This window comes from Eptesicus fuscus, chromosome 2, assembly GCF_027574615.1.
Source record: "Eptesicus fuscus isolate TK198812 chromosome 2, DD_ASM_mEF_20220401, whole genome shotgun sequence".
In the NCBI taxonomy this organism is placed as follows: Eukaryota; Metazoa; Chordata; class Mammalia; order Chiroptera; family Vespertilionidae; genus Eptesicus; species Eptesicus fuscus.
Genome location: NC_072474.1, coordinates 77,792,421 through 77,812,582, shown reverse-complemented (window position 1 = coordinate 77,812,582; position 20,162 = coordinate 77,792,421). Strand labels below are relative to the sequence as shown.

General features: G+C 35.9%; 1 protein-coding gene across 1 annotated transcript in view; it reads right to left on the bottom strand.

The window, feature by feature from the left end:
* The window catches only part of TECRL (trans-2,3-enoyl-CoA reductase like), an 81,214-nt gene extending 79,297 nt beyond the window's left edge, over positions 1–1,917 (bottom strand). Inside the window, exon 1 of the mRNA XM_008140337.3 lies at positions 1,684–1,917. Within this exon, the coding sequence (XP_008138559.1) occupies positions 1,684–1,917 (234 nt within the window). The remainder of the gene's footprint in view (positions 1–1,683) is intronic.
* Positions 1,918–20,162: the final 18,245 nt, after the last annotated feature.

Below are 20,162 nucleotides of genomic sequence, written 5' to 3'. Positions count from 1 at the left end.
GCTGATTGTCCAAAACAGGTTGATGAGGCATTCAAAACTAACCTTCTATCTAGCTTACTGACTTTCCCCTAAAAGTTTGCTATTGGAAATGCAAATACTGGAATCTTACATTTCAAATATGAGATTCCTGAGCCAAATACATATCTCCAAAAAATGCTGGATTTCTGGATGCTTAAATTTTTTTGCAATTTAAATATTGCTAGAATGTAAAATGCCATGTTTTAGCTTCAAATGAAATCACAATAACATGAGATATAAATGTGAGGAAAATAATTAGGAGCACATCCGCTTTTCAATATTTTAATATGGATTTTTGCTCAAGGTTTAAATACATATCAGAAAGCACACAATAACCAGTCTCATTTTAGGATCTTGATCTTTGTAAATCCTTGAACAATTTAACATCCATCCATTGATTGCCATATTTCCCTTAATTTAAATGTATTATTTTAAAACTTTTTGAATGATGAGCATTCAAACGAGTCTGCAACTTCCAGATTATATTATTTTTGTTTTATTTTTGTATAAAATCTTTACTGAGATGACAGAATAGCTTATACTGTGTATGAAATTAATAAGTTATAATTATTTATACATAACATATATATTCATCATGTATATATGGCCCCAATGGTACTAAATAAAAAGAATATGATTCAGAGTTGCATAAAAATGGTTTTAATTCTATGTTGCACTTATGTCCTGTATGAACTTTAAAAGTGCTTTATTTTTCATTTCCATCAATAAATAAAAGTTATTATTACCTCAAAATAAACCTATCATAAGTTACAATTACTAAATAAGAAAGTATATATTATTTTCTTGGCAATTAAAACAGTAAACAAGTACTTCTCTTCCCTTCTTATCTAGAAACAAGGCTAGAGACTAGCTAAATGGAGTCAGTGATTCAATTTTATTTTTAGAACAAAAGCAAAAACTAAACGTCATAAAGAAAAATAAATGAATATTTTATTTAAAATATCAATATTCCTCATAATAAATTAAACTACCAGTGTCTTTTCAAACTCTGAAAGACTAAAAGTGTTTGAAATATTGTACATGCATATGTTATCTACAATGTACACAAGATAATGTAAGCTAGACAGTATATATTTTTATCTTTAATTAGTAAAACATCTGTGCTCCGAATATACTGTAAGTGGGTAACATAAAGCAAGAAACTGTGGTTTTGAAATAAGTAAACTTTTTATAAAAAGTGAGATGTTCATTTTTCAAGACAAATAATTAAATCAATCCTAAATAATTTTTAATGGAGAGATTTCATTGTATATACTAAGTAGAATTTTTAGTAATTTCAGTGACTTTTGCTTGCTACTTTCTACAAATACTACTACAACTCTCTGATAATATGAATATTCAAGTGCATGAAGAGCAAAATGTAGAGGCATTTTTTTCATGTACAATGAGAAAGCGAACAATGGAAATTTTGCCTCCCGACAATGGTGGACCTAATATTTATTAGCTACCATTTAAATTGATGATGCGAAATACAGTAAATTTCTTCTACTGAAACAATGTATAAAGTATCTATCCTGCTCATTAAAAAAAAAAAAAAAAAAAAAAAAAAAAAAGCCAGGAATGTGTTTTACTACAGTCTGGTCAGCATTTTAGAGATTCATAATCATTGTAGCAGAGAAGAGAAATTTACATAAACAAACTCACCTTATCCACAATACATATCTGCTTTCTTGTTTGCGCATCAAGTATTTCAATCTCAAAGTGAGCTGCTTTTGAATGTTTCACTGCTGGAGCTGACTTTAGAGGGCCCGCTGAAAGTATAAGTTGAGAAAAAGAGTGAAATTTTCTCATGTCATTCTTTGCTGTGGATCGCGTAGCTCCTGGGGAAGAAAGGTCTCTCTTGCTTTCTGAAACAAGGGACTTCTGCCTTTTGAACATTGTGTAAACCTCCAGGAGAATCTGTCATGTCAAAGAAGACACTTTGCAAGTGTTTTTCCTTCACACCAGTTAAATACTGCTCCTGAAACCCGAAAGGTCAAGTGGCATGCCATTCCAATAGTTCAGTTTTATTTAGCAGGATTAAAACCAATGACTGATCTTCTTTCTATATATAACACACCGTTGTGAACTGCTGCAATGTAGAGGCTTACTTTACCAGCATTCAAGTTGTCCCTTGCTTTCTCCTTTTCTCTCTGCTTCTTAATATGGTATCTGAAATTCCAAAGCAAGAATGGGATAGACAATTTTTTTTTATTATCTCTGAATTCTGGATGCACTAATTTTCAAACACATATATTATTATGCACATATTCATATTTAAAAGTATTTGAAATTATCTTAGTGCAATCTCATAGTTAAATTTAGAAACACATAGTACATTATTATATAATAATTTTTATAGATGCTGTCTAAGATAAAGTTCTGTGGCATATTTTTAATGTACATCTATCTGACAGAAAATGAATAAATTATTCCCTCCAGACAGGGATCAGAAAGGTGGTAAGTTGTCTATGAGATTAGAATATGCACAGAGCAATTTTATAACTTAAAGAAAAGGAATTAAGCCTGACTTTAACATTTCTACACTAGAAAATCATTGAACTTATATGCAAAATCAGTGCTAAGCATCATAATTGCTCTTCCAAACTTGTCTTCCTGCATCAACATTGGCCCATCTGTAGTCTCTTTTTAACACAACAACTACAGTGATCAACGTCTGTCTATATTAAAGCAGATGATGCAATGATATGCTCAACACCCTGCAGGGGCTCTCCATCTTAAATAACAAAAAATCAAAGTTCTCTGCAAAGGTCCACAAGGATCTGCTTCATCAGCATCTTGTTGTATCTCTGATCACATCCCCTAAGCTATCTACGGTGCCTAGAATCATGTCTGGCACACAGTAGGTGCACAATAAGCATGTACTAAATCAATCAATCACTAATAAGTATATATTAAGGGTGTAGGGAGAAAGATGTGATGCTAATTGTATGGCTTGTGTAAACTATTATTGCATTATATTAAAACTAGTGGCCTGGTTCACGAAATTAATGCACATTAAAAGGGAATTAATTAGAGGAAATATTTTAATATTGCTATTTGCCCTTTCTCTATAATAGAAGTGTCAGAGATGAAAGGAAATTAGTAAAATGTATATGAAAATAATATATAAGTTTATTAATAAACTGGATGGGGACACATGCAGGCAGCATCACATCCCTGGCCAGGGATGCAGGCAGGCAGCATCACATCAGCACTGGGAAGGGATGCACTCAGGCAGTGTCACGTTAGTGTTGAGCAGGCCTGCCCGCGACTCTGCCGGGGGCCACCCCCAGGCCAGGCAGCGAGGCAGACCTGTGCGCGCCTCCACTGAGGTCTGCCTCCACTGGGGGCTGCCTCCGCTGGGGGCTTCCCCAAGCCGGGCTGCGTGGAGGCCCTTCTAGTGATGGCAGTCCCAGCTCACCCACTCCTGCTGTGCATGCCTCCTGCTAAGCGGTCGTGATGTTATGGCGTCCCGGACACTTTGCATATTCCTCTATTATTATATAGGATGATATAACTTCAACCCATATAATGTATCTTTACAGATAGTTTCTATTTAAAAAAGGGAATTGTCAAAAGGACACAGGAGCGAAACATACAGATCTCTCCTTTACAAAGCTGCAATAATTCAAGTAAGAAAATAAATACTGATGATAATATATTCTAATTCAAAGAACAATATAAACTCAAATAACAACAGTCCATACTATTATAAATACATGAATAAAAAAATAAATAGGGACAATAAATGGAATTTTCTTACACAAGAATTTCAAATAATATATAGAGATACTCTCCCTCCCCCCTTGAATGTAGTGTTCACTTAATGACACACTGACAAAAATTAATTAATGAAAAAAGAAAATAGAAACTTTATAGTGGAGAAAACTGGCAGACAGGCAGCATTTTAACCAAGAGACCAAGTCTAATATCACCATGAAAAGTCAGGTTGATATCATGTACCCACTGATATCAACTGAGGATACTTCACCTCTGTCGTATTCTTCCAAATGTTCATGACCTCAGCTTAACCATGAGAAAATATCACACAAGCACTACTTGGGAGGAAATCTACAAAATACCTAACAGTTAAAAACTGTCAAGGATATAAAAATAAAGAAAACAGATGAAGAGATTAAGAAAAAAAAACCCTCAAGGAAACAGATAACAGTATGGTGATTACCAGAGTGAGAGCAGGTTTGGGGGAGGTTGAAGGAGGTAAAGAGGGGATGGCATGTGCCCTGTATATGTATATGAAAATAATATATAAGTTTATTAATAAACTGGATGGGGACACATGCAGGCAGCATCACATCCCTGGCCAGGGATGCAGGCAGGCAGCATCACATCAGCACTGGGAAGGGATGCACCCAGGCAGTGTCACGTTAGCGACACTGGGATGCTGATGGAAGGAGACTGGACTTGAGGTGGTAAAAAAATAAACAAATAAAAATCTGCCCTTGAGGAAAACTTCAGAGACTATGACAGATAGAAAATGACTATATGGACACATGAATAGAAAATGCAATGTGGTATTCTGACTTTTTCCTGGAACAGAAAAATATAAGTTAAGGGAAAAACTGGTGAAATATTAATAACACCTATATTTTAAATGACAATACTGAATCAATGATAACTTATGAGTTTTTGGTAGACATACTAACGTTATGGAAGATGCTAAAATTAGGGTAGCTGAATTGAAAGTACACCCCAAAATTTCTGAATTTTCTTTTCACTGTTATTATAAAATTATTCCAAAATAAAAAGCATAATATAAAAACCATTACCAACCCCTCACGCAAAAGAATGGAGAAGGAGAAAAAAAATGAGAGTATAAGGCATTATTTAACAGGGGAAAATTGTAATCTCTACCAGTCAACTAAGGTAAAGCATTTTGTAGGAGAATAAATATTATTTCAGATATTATGCTATTTATTATTTCATTATTATTTTTGAAGTTGTTGTAAAAATAAAACGTTTTATATTCTCTAAGGTGTTCTTCTAAGGTTATTAGATCATAATGAAAATAACACCCTGAATTTAGGTTTATTTAATACTACAGTTGGACATCCCTTTGTAAACTAGATTATAATATAAAAATATATTTAAATGAAAAACTATTATAAGAGGTACAGTTTCAAGTGGGAATCTCTATTCTAATTGCATTTATCAATAGTAAAATGTAAAAAGCGAATTAGACTTTTCTTTGTTTTTCACCCTCATCTTTTTCATATCTTTTTGACAGAAAGCATTCTATTTCAATTTATTTTCTTTTTGAAGTGCTACTTCTTATTAGATCATTTTAAATAACGAATAGACTTAATTGTAGAACAATTTTCATTTTAAAAAAAGTACAGAAAAATTGATAGTACAGAGGTACCCCCTTCACACCCCATAATACACAATTTCTGCTATTACTATTAACATCTTGCAATGGTATGGAATATTTGTTACAACTGAAGAACCAACATTGATATTTATCAACTAAAGCTTATATCTTAAAGTTTAGACTTTATATTTTATAGTTTTACTAGAAGCCCATTGCAGGAAGATTCCTGCAAGAATAGGGCTTCCTGAGGCCATTTCCGCCACCCCAACTGCTACCCTCCCATCTCCACCGCCCTGCCTGCTTCCCTCCCTTCTCCGCCACCCCACTTGCTTCTCCGCAGCTTCGCTCCCTTCTGCAGCACTTGGCTTCCTTCTATGCTGTCTTCAGTCTTCACTCTGTGCCTGGATATGCAAATTAACTGCATCTTGTTGTGTTAATTTGCATACTCACTCCTGATTGGCTGGTGGGCATAGCAGAGGTATGGTCAATTTGCATGTTTCAGATAGGATTGGTTTTAACAAGTGCATAAAGTTATGTATCCACAATATATCATATAGAATAGTTTGACCTGAAAATACACTGCCATTCACTAAAACATCCCTCCTCCCACCCTGCTTCCTGAACTGATCTTTTTACTGTCTTTATAGTTTTGCTTCTTCCGGAATATCACTAGATGGAATCATACTGCATGTTGTGTTTTTATACTGGCTTCTTTCATTTAGCAATATACACTTAAGTTTCCTCCATGCTTTGTCATAACTTAAAAGCTGTTTCACTTATTGCTAAATAATACCCATTTCACAGTTTATTCATTCACCCATTGACAGACATTTTGGTTGCTGCTATAAACATTCAGGTTCAGGTTTTTGTGTGAATATAAATTTCAATTTATTTGGGTAAATAACCAGGAGTGTGATTGCTGGATTGAATGGTAGACCTATGTTTAGCTTTGCAAGAAACTGTCAGACTGCCTTCCTAAATGGCTGTACCATTTGGCAGTAACAGCAATGAATGAGAGAGCTCTGTTGGTATTCCAGATTTGCACCATTCTGATAGGTGTGACATGATATCTTAATTTTTAAAATATGCAATTCTCTAATAATAAATGATGGGCGGCATCTGTGTTTTTTTTTTTTCTCTTTTTAATCTATTTTTATTTATTTCAGAGAGGAAGGGAGAGGGAAAGAGGTATAGAAACATCAATGATGAGAGACTATGATTGATCAGCTGCCTCCTGAATGCCCCCTACTGGGGATCTAGCCTGCAATCTGAGCATGTGCCCTTGACCAGAATTGAACCCAGGACCTTCTAGTCTGCAGTCCAATGCTCTATCCACTGAGCAAAATCAGCTAGGAGGCATCTGGTTTTTGTTTTTTAGCAACTTTTATTATGCATAATTGCTATCTCTGTATCTTCTTTGGTGAGGTATGTGTTCATAACTTTTGTACATTTTGTAATTTATTTTTTTAAGCTTAAGTTTTTAATTTTTATATTATTAACCATAGAGAGAGGAAAGGAGGAAGGGAGAGAAGGAAAGGGGGAGAAAGAGAGAGATATATTGATGTGAGAAACATCAACTGGCTGCCTCCTGAATGCCCCCTGGGGATTGAGTTGGAAACCCAGACATGTGCCTTGACTGCGAATAGAACTGGTGACTTCTTGGTGCATGAGCCGATGCTCAACCAACTGAGCCACATCAGCCGGGTTATAACACATTTTTAATCAACATTCTAGTCAGTAATGGGAATTCTAATTATCCATACATGTTTGTGACATTTAACAAATGATTCTGTCACTCACCAGACCATAAGTTTCACGAGGCAGAAACTGGATCTAATTTTGCTCATCCCTCTACCTTCAAGGAATATTATAATTCCTGGTATATAGTAAGTACATAATATTGTTTATTGAATTATTAATCACATGAATGGATTTTCTTAAATATTAATCAATGATATCACAGTAAGGTGACCACTGGAGTTTAAGAACATCTTTGATAGTAGGAAGGACCTCATAATAAAAATGATGCTTTTAATCTATGTTAAAGGTCACCACAGTAAATCCTGGAGGTCAACAAACTTAGGGATAGATGGGTGAAAGTGAAAACAAAATAGGAAGCCAAAGACAAACCTATTGTTCTAGGTACTTATTTTCTCAATGCTAATGAAAAAATCTTATATGTTATGTACAAAGAATAGGAGTTTAGGAAGTTCAAATGTGAGCAGAATATCAACACATCTATGAAGATACACTATATTTGGACCTAGGCAAATATATAAGCAATAATATTGTCTAGGAAATAGCATTGTTTAGTGGGAACAGTATGACTTCAAGAAGTTTTTTTTTTTAATTAAAACATATAAGTGATCTTCAGCTTTTCATTATCTGTCATTTTGATCACATTATGACTTTCACAAGACTTTTATGAAATCTAATAGAACACATACATAGCTAATAGATAAGTTTCTCAAAAATAGAGGCCATTCAATATGTACATGCAATGTATTTCCTAAACATTGGCCTCTAAAATCAGATTTATGTCTCCCAAAATTAAATCTAAGCCTTTCTTCACCCCATCAGCCTACTCAAGCATTCAGATTATACCTGCTTTCAACCTTTCTCAATCCAAATGGTTATACTGGTTCACAGGAAAGTGAAATTTACATAATAACCACATTAATGGGCAGACATGGTCCTAACCTAGTTCAATTGACTCCCCCAAATATTTGCAAGTATATTACATCCTCTTCCCCTATAAAGTTTATATTGTATTATTTTTTCTTTAATTTTCCCTATTTTAGTGATACCAATGAACTATGAAATGGGCTCTAAAACAGCAGGCTTGCCCTAACCGGTTTGGCTCAGTGGATAGAGCATCGGTCTGCAGACTGAAGGGTCCCAGGTTCAATTCCGGTCAAGGGCATATACCTTAGTTATGGGCACAACCCCAGTAGGAGGTGTGCTAGAGACAGCTGATCAATGTTTCTCTCTCATCAATATTTCTAACTCTCTTTCCCTCTCCCTTCCTCTCTGTAAAAAATCAATAAAATTTATTTAAAAATAAATAAATAAAACAGCAGGCTTAAGGTGAATAGAAAGGACTTAAAATACAAAATAAATTATTATCTGAGTCTCCAGAGTGTATGAGCTTTCCCCAAAGCATATTTTATAACCTGAATTGTTACTCAAACTTTTGAAAGTCCTGAAACTACAAAGTGTTAAAAACCACTAATCTTAGCATTTCAACTAAAACATAATAATTGAAAAATTATACATAATATTTGAAAAATTATACATAATAATTGAAAAATTATTTTGGTTACATAAAATAAGTCACTTGTAAAAGGATAAGAGTAAAAACTGGGTGTTCTTACCACAACAGAGTTTCAATTTTACATTTTTGGGAAATAGATTAAGATAGTTGATCTAAAACAATCATAAATATGAAATCAGCTCAAATTACAGATTAACTAGAGGCCCGATGCATGAAAATTCATGCAAGAGTAGGCCTTCCTTCCCCCGGCTGCCAGTACCAACTTCCCTCCGGCACCTGGGACCTGGGCTGGCTTCCCTTGGACTGCTCACAGGCATCTAGGACCTGGACTGACTTCCCTCCAGCCCAGGCTTCATCAGGAAGGACATCCAGAAGATGTCCGATCTAATTAGCATATTACCCTTTTATTATTATAGATGATAGCTGCTCTATTTTAAAAGATAGTACAGCCCAGCCAGTCTAGATCAGTTGTTGAGCATCGACCCATGAACCATGAGGTCCTGGTTCCATTCCTGGTCAGGACACATGCCTGGATTGTGGGCTTGATCTCTAGTAGGAGATGTGCAGGAGACAGCCGATTGATGATTTTCTCTCATAATTGATGTTTCTACCTCTTTCCCTCTCCTTTTCTCTCTCTGAAATCAGTAAAAACATATTAAAAAAAAAAAAAAAGACAGTGCAGCTAAAATATAGGGGAAAGTGCTCTGAAATTAAAGACACAGTTAGAAGTTCTTGTTCTAGCTCTACCAAAATGTGCTGTGTGATATTGCATAACCAGGAAACCTCTCTTAATACCAGCTATATCATTCATGAAATGAGCACATTCTGAACATGACCTAGTGACTCTTGTATCTATGATTTCCAAGTAATATTTAAGTTTATTTCCTGTTTAAAATCAACCATAATAAAAAATAAGTAGAAATGAAACCTGTCAATTCTATACAATAATACTTCCCCACAGGGTTATTGTACAGTTAAAGTAATATATGTACATATGTATTGTGAAATCCTATGGCATTATTATTAACTAGAGGCCCGATGCAGAAATTCGTGCACCAGTGGGGTCCCTTGGCCTGGCCTGCTTCTCCAACATCCCCCGAGGGGTCCTAGGTTCCTAGAGGGCACAGGCCAGGCTGAGGGACCCCACCCACTGGTGCATGATTGGGGCCAGGAAGAGATGCGGGAAGTTGGCCAGCCAGGGAGGGACTGTGAGAGGGCTTCAGGGCGTGTCCAGCATCTCTCACTCAGTCCTGATCAGCTGGACCCCAGCAGCAAGCTAACCTACCAGTTGGAGCGTCTGCCCCCTGGTGGTCAGTGCACGTCATGGCTAGCGGTTGAACAGCCTTAGCATATCATTAGCATATTATGCTTTGATTGGTTGAACGGCCGACTGGTTGACCGGTTGACTGGACACTTAGCTTATTAGGCTTTTATTACATAGGATTAGCAAATCAGACTGAGGTGAAAGTCTATACTTCAGCAAGACTATGGTGAAGTTAAAGGGTTTCCATAAAAGTACATGGATGGATTGAGATTTAATCTTTCTCAGGAAAATTGGGGAAAACATAGTCTCAACTTGTATGTATATAGTCTCAACTTGTATGTTCAAATTTCTTATAAAATTAAAATATCCATGGAAGAGAAAAAATAAAAAGTGACAGAATTTACTTCATATTCAGTTTCAAGCAGACCAAGTAGTTGTGTTTATCTTGTCTCTTTTTTTTAATATTTACTAAAATGTTTTTTTTGAACCATGTATACAAATTACAAACTTACTGTGTAGTTAACACACAATGCAATATACAGATGGTATGTTATAAAATTGAGTACTTGGAACCTATATAATTTTATTAACCTATGTCGCCCCAATAAATTTAACGAAATTTTTTTAAATGATCATTATAACTCACAAAAACACCATTGAATCTCAATCTTTAACTCAGCTCTGCCTGCTTCATTTTCCTTAATTGCATGCTATGCTTTCATTAGGGCAGTTGGCTCTACCTTCTCTCTAAATCATCCTGGAGAGTTTCCAGATCCCTCAGGCCTGCCCCTCATCAAGGCCTGTCTTGTGATCACAGTCATTCTCTGATGCCATGTTGGCACACACTGCCCTTTATTTTGGGAGCTGAGACCATGCCCATTTCTCCTCCTTTCAGGGAGTTCTTACCTTGAATAATGTGGATTGTTGAGCACCTTTACCAAGGTTGAAAGAAGAACTTGAAAAAAAAAATTCCAATATTCGGGACCTATTTATTTAGAAACAAAATTAAGCATTTTCTATGCAGTTTTCTCCATATTTTGGTAAGTTGTGGGAAAATCATAATCAAATGAAAAGTTAAGGTTCAATTTGTTAATTAACAACATTGTTTACTTTTTACTATATGTACTTGTTTGGGGTTTTATTTTTTTTTGTTTGTTTGTTGGGGGGCTTGGGGATTGAGGCCAGCTAATTTCTTTGGTTTCATATGTCTTCAAGAAAACTTAAAATGCATCAAATAGGTATGACTAAAACAGTACAGCCTCATAATTTAAAATTCAGTAATATTATTTTTATTCAGATTTTCAATGCACATTTTAAAGAAGTAAGATGAACTGAGATATTTGAGGTACATGTTCACCTGGAGGCAGAGAGATTGACTTTTAGTGTTTGAAATATCTTGTTTTAACATTCTCTGGGATTGTCATGTTGTTTTCATTTTTATACACATATGCCACAATTTGCATAATTTAATCTATTTAGAAAACAAAGTTATGTTTAAACTAAAGTACTTGATATTCACAGAAAATAGCCAATGATCATCTGAGGTGTATTATGTTCCAGTCACTGGACTCAGTGCTTATACGCATAGCAACTATGTAAGAGTGTTTATACTATGGATGTGGAAACAGGCACAGAGAGTTTAAAAAACAAAATGATATAGTCAAAAAATTGCATAATTGCTCACAAACTTACTCCCTTCCCAGTATCACCTTTTATGGTCAGGCATACACATACATAGCTAATATGTAGGGGTGTAGTATGCATCGTTACATAGTTAAAATTATGCAACAAGATGCATGTATATACTACCAAATATAATGGTGACCGCAAAATGGTAGACAACACAAACACATTTTAAGTGGCACAATTTCAAAACTTAGGGATGCTTCACACAACACCTATGTATATGTCTCTGTGTACGAGTGTGTGTGTGTGTGTGTGTGTGTGTGTGTATGTGTGTGTTGCTTTTTGGAGAGCTTGCTTTTAATAAAATACAAACACAGTGTCCCTTGACTGACACATAGGTTCATGCTTCTCTATCATTCACTATCACTTCCCCCCATTAGTCACTTTTCCTGCTATTCACAGGGGATCCAATATTCATAGGTATCACTGTGACCCAGGGATTTCTTGGGTCACAGTGATACCTAGAGTTACACAATTCTCTTAAGGTCTGAAGTAGGTCACCACAGGGGCATTATGTTTTCTATATAAGAAACTGCCCTGTTCTGAATATTAACTTTATTTATTTAGTTGGTGTATTATGTAGTTTTTATAAAGAAATTATATTTTCCTTAAATCTTAGGATTTATCTTAGTTAATCTGTTTTTGAAAGAATTCAGCACGATACCTAGTGTGTAATATGTCAGGCACTCAATTAAGTTTAATGAATAAATGGGAATATAACAATTATGCTTCAGAGAGTATAGAAAGAATGGATAAAATATAGTTTTATGTTAATAAGCACAGTGAAAACCAATATTGGACTAAAATGTATGTGGGATCAGAATATTCCTTTCATTATATTAGAAAATAAATACCCAGCAAGAATAGTCAAAGTAACTCTGTCATGCCTGTCCCATGACAATAGATGAATTAAGAATCATATATCAGGAAGACATATCATTCAAGTACTTTCTGTTTGTACTATCTTATTGGTCTTTGCAATCACATAAATAAGGAAGAATATTTTTAACACTAGAATACCAACTAATAAGGAATAAAAGCATTTAAACTGAAATCACTGAAAATAAATTAAAACTTTGAAGGATAAATGCTAATGAAAAAGAAAAATATTTGTGTTTATACATATGTAAAATATTCACATTTATCAAAGTATAGATACAAAATTATTTCTTAATTAAAAAGTTAACAGAAAGTTCTTACATATTATAAAATAATTTATATTCTCTCCAATATGTATAGGAAGAAATTTTGTTTGTTTGGAGGTAAATCCTTACACTTCACACTTGACTTCCTGCACCTCAGTATTTTGCAGAACACATCTGAGTGTCTGAGGCAGGCGTCCTCAAACTACGGCCCGAGGGCCACACGCGGGTGTTTTTGCCGTTTTGTTTTTTTACTTCAAAATAAGATATGTGCAGTGTGCATAGGAATTTGTTCATAGTTTTTTTTTTAAACTATAGTCCAATCCCTCCAACGGTCTGAGGAACAGTGAACTGGCCCCCTGTTTAAAAAAGTTTGAGGACCCCTGGTCTGAGGCTTTCCCATTTCTTGTTCTTCCAACTCTTTAACCCCACTCCTCTCTCCACATATCAATAAGAAATAGAACAGTGGTAAGAGAAGCTCCATACCTGTCAATAAACCAACTTTGTGCCTCTATATTCCTAATTCTTTGTACTCACATTGTAAGACTAACCATTCTTCCACCTGAAACCAAAACCTCCAAGTTGTACACTGAATTCCATTTCCTCTTGCCTGGAAAACAAATCTTCAGCAATTAACCCTTCTTTACTGTATTATAATTTAATTTTTACTCAATCATTTATATATATATATATATATATGTCATAATACCACTTATGTTAAAAATATCTCTTTACCCCATATCTTCTTTCAGCTAGCTACTCCTAAGTTTTATGCTCTTTTTTATATAGAAACTCTTGAAAATTTTATCTGGGATCCTTGTTCCATTTCCTTTACACTTATTCCCTTTTGGCATCATTTAACATGCCTCTTGCTGATACCCAATTGTTTTTAACAAGATCATCATTGATGTCCTTTTTTGCAAATCAAATCTTCAAACCTCAGTCTTCAGTTTTTGAACCAGGCTGCCATCTTTAACCAAGTTAACTCACATCCCCCAAAGCACCTTCATCAGTTGTTCTCTAGGATCCCATCTCCCCTGGTTCTTTTTTGTCACTAACCTTGCTTGGATTGCTAACCTAAGAGGCATGTCAAATACAACATTCTATAAACAAAACTTGTGTGTTTTTTTAAAATTTGACTTTCTTCAATAAATATTCTCCTTTTAGTTATTTAAATTTAATAAAATGGTCATTATTCTCATTTTTTCTGGCCAAAATTTATAAATCAACCTAATCTCATTCCTTTCCCACCTGCTAGTCTTATATGAAAATGCTGTTGGATATGTAGAGACTCAGCATTTTCACAACCTTCTCAGAAAACGTCATCTCTCACTTTAAATGTGACATGAGTCTCCAAACCACTATCCCCCATCTAATCTTGTTTCTCTAAAGCCAATCCCTGTATAAACCAATTGCTCTTCTCATCTCCCGAAAGAGTAAACATGAAAATGACACCCTCCCCTGCAGAGTCCTGTGTTGCTGAGCCCTGATCGCCTGTTTTTCCCCACTGTTCCCTTTGCTCATTCTACTCCATCACTCTGGCCTACCTGTCTGGAGAAAACACCAAGAATGTCTCCCCTCAGATTTGTAATTGTCTTCACTCTTCTTGGAGTAAAGTTCTCAGATAATTACAAGGCTACTTAAACATTTTGTGTTGTGTTGTTGTTTTTTAGGATTCTTTTTAAATATCACTATTTCAGAGAAAGCATTTCCTAATATGTCCATCTCTATTGTCCACAAGTCTGAGTCCTTGTCCTCCTTTATTTCTTCTGATCACATATCACCATTTGAAACATTAAACATGGATTTTTAAAATCTCCTTCCCACCTCCACTCAAATGTAAGCTCCACAGGGTATTAGTATACTTTTTTTAATTGCATCTTCAACACCAAGAATAATTGCCAGGGATATAGGAGCCATATGAGGAATATTTATTGAATGCATAAATGAATTACAAAGGAAGCAAAGCAGACATGTTTAAATGATTTATAAATCATGATGACTGAAAATAGTCTTAAGATTAGTTGTTTTGCCGGTATCAGAATGGACAGAAAAGAAAAACTGTTAGACCAGAAACTATTATTTTTCTCATACCGTTGACTGTTTTTAAAAGAGTTTCTATAATTTTTTTCTTGATTTTTCAGGCAGATTATATTCTGCAAGAGAGCTATATAGAATAACAATATTTATTGATTATCAATCTAAGCAGATACCTTGAATTTCCCTAAAAAATAAGGGAGATAAACAAGAATATAGGCCCTCCTCATTTTAAGAACAAACACAAATGCATTAAGCAACAGTTTAATTTTTTTAAAAGTTTATATGTCACAATTCATTAAAAAAGTTTTAGTAATTACAAAATAGCTTTAAAAATTATATTATCCATATTCTAGTTAATGTTCCATCTCTCAGCCTCTCGTTTTCCCCTAATACACATCATAATTATATAACAGTTCTTTCACCACATTTCTAAACATTAATTTTGCTGTCATAAAACTCATCCTCAGTCATTCTTCAGTATTTTATATTTTCAACATTGGTGCTTACTGGATTGGCAAAACTAAATGATCTACCAATCTAGTTATTTTATTGAATAAAATATTGACATGAAAATTTAGAATCTATATAGAAAAATAAATATACTACCTGACACAATAAGGGACACATGGAGACATGAAACTATTCCCCCAGCACTAAAAAATGATTGCTTAGGTTTTTCAGAGTGACCATGTATTTTTAGAGTCAAAACTGTAGTAAAGGCTGCTTCAGAAGATTCAGAGGTTTCTCTTTGAAATTGCTTCCCCCTATGAGTTCATCTCTAGTGGTTTTATGGTATATAATGGTATTATCTTAAAGTGTTCAAGTTCTACATCAGTAAAACAACATATTCATTATACAAGCATGCTGTTTAAATCATCATTTCATTCTTTTTTGTCTACTTTTTAAAGTCTGGCTAATATCTTTAACATATACTCTTTAGGTTATTATAACAATTGATATTAATTTATATTGTTTTTCATAAATTCTAAGTCTGAAGAGATTTCAGAAAATACCTATCAAAAATAGGATCTTATTCTTCTGGTTGAAATTTAATTAGAAAACACTAAGCTCATTAAAAAAATATATTGGTTAAACATTATACTTGAATGCACATTCTATTTCATTGATTGTATTTTTGAAAAACTGAAATACATACTTTTCCTGATTTTATACTTTATAACTACACATTTTTATTAAAGATCCACTGCCAATATGAAACAGATAAACCAACATTTTTAATAAGTTCTCGGGCACTATCATTAATCATAATCTTCAACTGTCTGTGGTAGCTCATGTTGCACTTTGAAAATTTCACTGTGTGGAAATGCTCCCAGCACATTGAGATATTTTGATTGTGTCATCATTACTTTAGCAAATGACTAAGTCATGTGCTATGAGATAATGCTTGTTTTTAATATAGAAAGGAGAATAGCTATGTTCTTGCTTCAGAATATGTTAATACAATTTCAAAATGCACTGCAGAAAAGTATAGAGCTTGCTGAGAAATACATATTGCTGAGGTGTCCCAATGTGGGAAAACAAATAGCAAATAGAATCTGTACACTTTTGTAATGCCATTTCATATACACCCCAAACAAACAATCATGTTCATTGCCCCTCAAAGCAATCATGTGTAATTGGTTTTATCTTTATTAAATAGAATTAGATACTGCAAACAGGATGGTTAAGCAAGCTGATAAACCTATAGAGGGCACAGCTAAGCTGTACCCCAAGTTTTCTGGAGAAAAATTAATGACTTCCTGGTAAAAAGTATTTCAACTCCAAACTTTGTTCAGTAGAAAATAAGCAAAGAAGTGAAAAAATGGTTATAAGAAAAATGTAGATTTCCCTATGTGATGGGAGATATATGTTAAGGATTTGTGTTTGTGTCTGTTTATACAGGTATAGTGTAGATAGATATACTTATTTAGACATGTGATTGTACATGTGGCTTTCAATTATTTCTGAAATATATTATAAATACAAAATACTATGTATAACATTGCTTTAAAGTTTAAAGTGTATTAATAAAACAAAAAACTCAAGTATAATTAAGCAAGAACATAGCTATACTCCTTTATTTCTATATTAAAAGCAAGCATTATCTCATAGCATATGACACAACATTTTTAAAAATGCAGGGTTGGGGAGAATTAGGTTTATAGTTGTTTATATAGAAAACTAGTGGCCCGGTGCATGAAATTTGTGCACATTAAAAGGGAATTAATTAGAGGAAATATTTTAATACTGCTATTTGCCCTTTCTCTATAATAGAAGTGTCAGAGATGAAAGAAAATTAGTAAAATGTATATGAAAATCTTCCTCCTGTCAGAGTATGGGCGCGCCACGGGAACCCGAGTCAAGTCCCTGCCCACCCACGTGCACCTCAAATTATGCGAGACCCAAACCTGGCCGGCTCCATCCCCATTGAGATAGATCCAGACCCGGCCGGCCCCACCCCCTTCAAGCCCTGCCGGGTGGGGGCACGGCCTCAGTTTGCCTGGCCCAGGCCAGGGGGGGGGGGGCTGCACCTTGAGGTACCCCATCAAGCCTCACATGGAAGGGGGCGTGGCCTCAGGTACCCTGGCCTGGCACTGGGGTGGGAGGTGTGGCCTCAGGTCCCCCAGCCCAGCACCAGGGCGGGGGACATGCCCTGAGGTCCCATGTCAAGCCCCACCTGATGGGGGATGCGCTCTGAGGTCCCCATCAAGCCTTGCTGGGGAGGGGTCATGGCCTGAGGTCCCCTGACAAGCCCCACCAGGCAGGGAGTGTGGTCTCAGATCCCACTGCACTAAGTCAAACCGGTTAGGGCAAGCTCAATATTTTATTAATATTTTCTGTTGATTTGAATGCTCCTTCAAATAATTTGTAGTGACTCTTTATAGTTTCTGTATTTAAATCCTTTGTTGGTTATGTATATTGTTAATATCTTCATTATTAGTCTTTTGACTTGTCACATCTTGCTCTTGATAGTGTGTTTATTAGGCATAAATTTTTAATTTCAAAATAATCTTTTTTTCTTTGCCTAATTATATTGGAATCTTTAATAAATCTTTCCATTTGCTAAATTAATAAAGCTTTTCTTCTAAGATTTTTTAAATTGGCTTTCCAATTTTATGGATAATTCATTAGATATTGATATTTTTATGTTATAATGAAAAATCCATATTTTTTTTCCAGATGGGTAACAAATGGACCCAACACCATTCATTTAATACTCCACTATTCCACTGTAATAACAGCTCTGTACATATGAATTTTCTGTACAAATAAATGATGACCTGATTCTATGAACTAAATAATTACACATTCCTGCACAATTATAACAGTATTTTTTATTACCGTAGCCATAAAAGTAGTCATAATATGAACTAGGAAAAATCCTCCTCTTTGATTGTCCTATAGGTATACCCTGTATGTGTTTGGCTTCTTTCACTTATATTAATTTTTTAATTATGCTATCATATTTTTGAAAAATTCTGTAGGTTTGGGTTGTAATTAAAATTTGGAGAAAATATTTTATTCATTTTAATAATTGTCTTATAATTCATATTTTTTTCTGAATTGTCTTCAAATAATATTTTTAATTCTTACATTGCTCTTCTTTTTTTTTCTGAATTTTCTGAGTTGGACATAACTCATTTTTCAAAAGAAATGGTAAGAGATATGCCAGCAAGAAAGTGAAATAAGTGGAATAGGAGACTCTTGACTTTCTTTTCTCTCATAGACACAGAAAATAAACATCCACATACCCACATTGAAAAAAGTAGGAAAAGCTGAGACAGGCTAGTAATATAATCCCCACCCCCCATGAAGAACCTCACAATCAGAGGGAACCCCCCCTCCCCCAACCACCAGCTTCTTCCTGAGGAGAAAATGGTTTGGACTGCACATTTAGCACCCCAACTTTTATGACTGACACTCAAGGAAATGGCTCCCAAATCACCTTGTTATCATGGGGTGGTCCCTGTATCCCCACCTGTCACTGATGGAAGTGGGCTTCTTGGGGTGCCAACAAGAATTTCCTGAGGCCCCCATGGGAAGATGAGGTGTTGCAGAAAGCTTTTTTGATAGGTAACATTAAAGGGGTTCCCTTCCAAGGTCCCATCTCCCTCCATCTCGCCATGGAAAAAGCCCCATCTTATCTTCAGCAGGGCTAGGATTAAAGCCACTTCCCAGAGTCTTAGCTCCATGTCAGTCCAGCCTCTGGCTAGCTGAGCTTGTGCTCCCAGCTGTAGTCCATAGTGTGTGGGGTCTTCATGGCCACGGGCCCTGAGCCATGGGCCATGCACTCCTTTCACAGAGCCAGGGAGTGCAAGGAAGCAGGAGCAAGCAAGCAAGAGGAACAAGGGAGAGATGATTCTTTTCTGGGGATTTTCACTAGGAGTTGAACCAATGAATCCTTCAGGATTTCATGTGCTTGCAGTGGCTCCACCCCTCTAGGCAATTATCTTTCCCCAGGTTAGATTTACAGTCAAGCATCTTCCTTATGTCACCCCAACTTCAATTCCTTACCCCAGTGGTTGGCAGGGATTGCACCTGTGATTCCCTGGGGAGTGTGAAGTTGCAGCTTCCTGGTGAAGCTGCCCAGATGACCATGCTTATAATGTCTGGCTTCCTCTTTGCTTTCTTCCTATTTAACCATTAACTACCTAGTTATGATGATAGCAACCTGATAAGGTTCTGTACTTGCAAAGCACTCGGGGACCACATTAAACAAGGAGGCAGTTTTATACAAAATTCACCACCACCACCACCACCACCACCACCACCACCACCACCACCAGTGCAAAAAAAGAGCAAGCAGGGTGGGTTTTGTCTGCAAACTTTCCCAGCTTCTGTCAGCGTCCAGGTTCGAATCAGCCCTCAGCTGGGAGCTGACTTAAGTCCTTAGAGAGCCTGAAAGGGCTGTGGACACTTCCCCTGCTTTCTCTTCTAAGCGCTCCCCATCAATAAAACAGTCTTCAGCTTCTCCCTGGTAGGAGCATGTCCACATGAAAAGAGCCCCAACTAATAAGGCTGCCACCCAAGGGACTGACTACCAAATCACGCAGCTCTGGGAGCTGACAGAGCTCTGTAATTGTGAGTCCCCCAGGACACAGAGAACAAAGAGGCGGTTTCATATGGACACATAAGCACTTCTAGTGGCTATTCCCCAGGCTTAGCACAGAGCTCGTAGGCAAAAACACCCAGCTCCCTGTTCCTCCCTCAGAGAAGCTAGACTGCATATCTGATGTCCTGACTTTTCACAGTTGCTGCCTTACAGTCAGGCTTCCAATTAGCCTGTGTCTGGGAGCTGACAGGGCAGGCGATTAGTTCTCTGGGAGCCTGCGTGTGCACGTTGGATTTCCCCGCCTCTGGGGCACTGACTGGACTCTGCACACCCTAATCTTCTGAGGACCCACA